The sequence below is a fragment of the Penaeus japonicus genome, unplaced genomic scaffold, assembly GCF_977035675.1.
Source record: "Penaeus japonicus unplaced genomic scaffold, GWHDUDI00000001_assembly GWHDUDI00000004, whole genome shotgun sequence".
Lineage (NCBI taxonomy): Eukaryota > Metazoa > Arthropoda > Malacostraca > Decapoda > Penaeidae > Penaeus > Penaeus japonicus.
The window spans coordinates 10,656,529-10,659,028 of NW_028234406.1; the positions used below are offsets into that span (position 1 = coordinate 10,656,529).

At 37.4% G+C, this 2,500-nt stretch overlaps 1 protein-coding gene across 1 annotated transcript in view; it reads left to right on the forward strand.

The window, feature by feature from the left end:
- LOC122260472 (popeye domain-containing protein 3) overlaps positions 1-2,500 on the forward strand; it is a 10,113-nt gene that overhangs the window by 2,526 nt on the left and 5,087 nt on the right. Inside the window, exon 2 of the mRNA XM_043027755.2 lies at positions 890-1,039. Coding sequence (XP_042883689.2) covers positions 916-1,039 — 124 coding nt within the window. The 5' untranslated portion in view covers positions 890-915. The remainder of the gene's footprint in view (positions 1-889; positions 1,040-2,500) is intronic.

A 2,500-nucleotide genomic window follows, 5' to 3' on the forward strand; every position in this document is an offset into this window, starting at 1 on the left:
TATTATTACTATCATTATCATCATTATCATCATCATTATCTTTTTACTATCGTCATTTCCATATTATTACTATTATCATTTTCTTTATCATTATTATCATTATCATTAACGTTTTATTATCGCCATTTCCATATTACTATTATTATCATTTTCATAATATGTAGTGTTAGTAAATAAAAAGTGGTCGGTTAGATAACTACGATGTTGTTAATTACTATGCCTTTGATCTCTGTCATTTGTCGTATTTATAAACATCATTGTTTTTCATTATGATTTTTATTCATTATGAATATTACACATTCTATTCTATTTTTTTTTCTATTTTTTGAAATTCTTATCGTTATTCATTTATTTATTTATTTAATATAAAGATTATCATTGTAATTGTTAAGGCTATTCTTTAATGATGGTGTTGTAATCATTATCTTTGTTATTTTCATAATTTGTTATAATCGGTGTTATTAATGTTATCCTTATCAGTATCATGATTCGTACTCGTTGCAGTTGTGGTTGCAATATCAATATCAGCTGTTATCTGTTATCATTGTTATCTTTTTGATTACTATTACATTCATTATGATTATCATGATAATTACCATCACTGTCTTCATTATCGTTATTATTAATATTGCTATCATTATCATTAGTATTGTTGTTATTATTATTATTATGATAGTTATTATTGTTATTATGATAGGTATTATTATTATTATTATTATTATTGTTCTTATCATTATCATCATTGTTATTATTATTATTATTATCATCATCATCATTATTATCATTATCATCACCACCATCACCACCAACCCCCACCACCATCATCCCCCCCCCCCCCTCCCCCCCTCCACCAACCACCACCACCGCTCAAAGTCTCGTTCCCGGGAAGCCTCCGCCGCCGCCGCCGCCGCCGACATGCCAGGCGACATCGGAGGAGCAGTGGAATGGCCCGTCAACCTGACAGACGCGCTGAACGCAAGCGGGTCGGCGCGGGAGGACGACTGGCCGCTCGGGGATTACTCGAACTCCACTTTTCTCGGTAAAGTGTTTGCGGTTGTTCTCTTGTTTGTTTGCTCTCTCTGGTCTGTTTGTTTGTTCGTATGTCTGTTTGTCTGCTCTCTCTGGTCTGTTTGTTTGTTCTGTCTGGTCTGTTTGTTTGTTCGTATGTCTGTTTGTCTGCTCTCTCTGGTCTGTTTGTTTGCTCTCTCTGGTCTGTTTGTTTGCTCTCTCTGGTCTGTTTGTTTGCTCTCTCTGGTCTGATTGTTTGCTCTCTCTGGTCTGTTTGTTTGCTCTCTCTGGTCTGTTTGTTTGCTCTCTCTGGTCTGATTGTTTGCTCTCTCTGGTCTGTTTGTTTGCTCTCTCTGGTCTGTTTGTTTGCTCTCTCTGGTCTGTTTGTTTGCTCTCTCTGGTCTGTTTGTTTGCTCTCTCTGGTCTGTTTGTTTGCTCTCTCTGGTCTGTTTGTTTGCTCTCTCTGGTCTGTTTGTTTGCTCTCTCTGGTCTGTTTGTTTGTTCGTATGTCTGTTTGTTTGCTCTCTCTGGTCTGTTTGTTTGCTCTCTCTGGTCTGTTTGTTTGCTCTCTCTGGTCTGATTGTTTGCTCTCTCTGGTCTGTTTGTTTGCTCTCTCTGGTCTGTTTGTTTGCTCTCTCTGGTCTGTTTGTTTGCTCTCTCTGGTCTGATTGTTTGCTCTCTCTGGTCTGTTTGTTTGCTCTCTCTGGTCTGTTTGTTTGCTCTCTCTGGTCTGATTGTTTGCTCTCTCTGGTCTGTTTGTTTGCTCTCTCTGGTCTGTTTGTTTGCTCTCTCTGGTCTGTTTGTTTGCTCTCTCTGGTCTGTTTGTTTGCTCTCTCTGGTCTGTTTGTTTGCTCTCTCTGGTCTGTTTGTTTGCTCTCTCTGGTCTGTTTGTTTGCTCTCTCTGGTCTGTTTGTTTGTTCGTATGTCTGTTTGTTTGCTCTCTCTGGTCTGTTTGTTTGCTCTCTCTGGTCTGTTTGTTTGCTCTCTCTGGTCTGTTTGTTTGCTCTCTCTGGTCTGTTTGTTTGCTCTCTCTGGTCTGTTTGTTTGCTCTCTCTGGTCTGATTGTTTGCTCTCTCTGGTCTGTTTGTTTGTTCGTATGTCTGTTTGTCTGCTCGTGTGTTTGGTTATTTGTTTGTAGAGCTTTCTGTTTAGTTTTTTTTTTTGGGGGGGGTCTTTTTTTTTTGTCTGATTATCGATTTATGTGTCTAGTTATCTATTAGAGTGTGTGTTTTTTTTCTACCGTATATATACACATGTATACACACATATATACATATACACTTATACCTATGCGTTTATCAATATGTTTCTCTATTTACCTATCTGGCTGTCTATCCACTCATCTTATCTGTTTATATATTTTGGATCTTCCTTTCTTTCAATTTTTCTGTTAACCTATCAGCTACCTATGTGCTTGTATATGTGCCTATTAATATAACTATTTTTCTATTTCTCTTTCTCTCTTTCTTTCTTTTATCTCTCTCACTCTCTC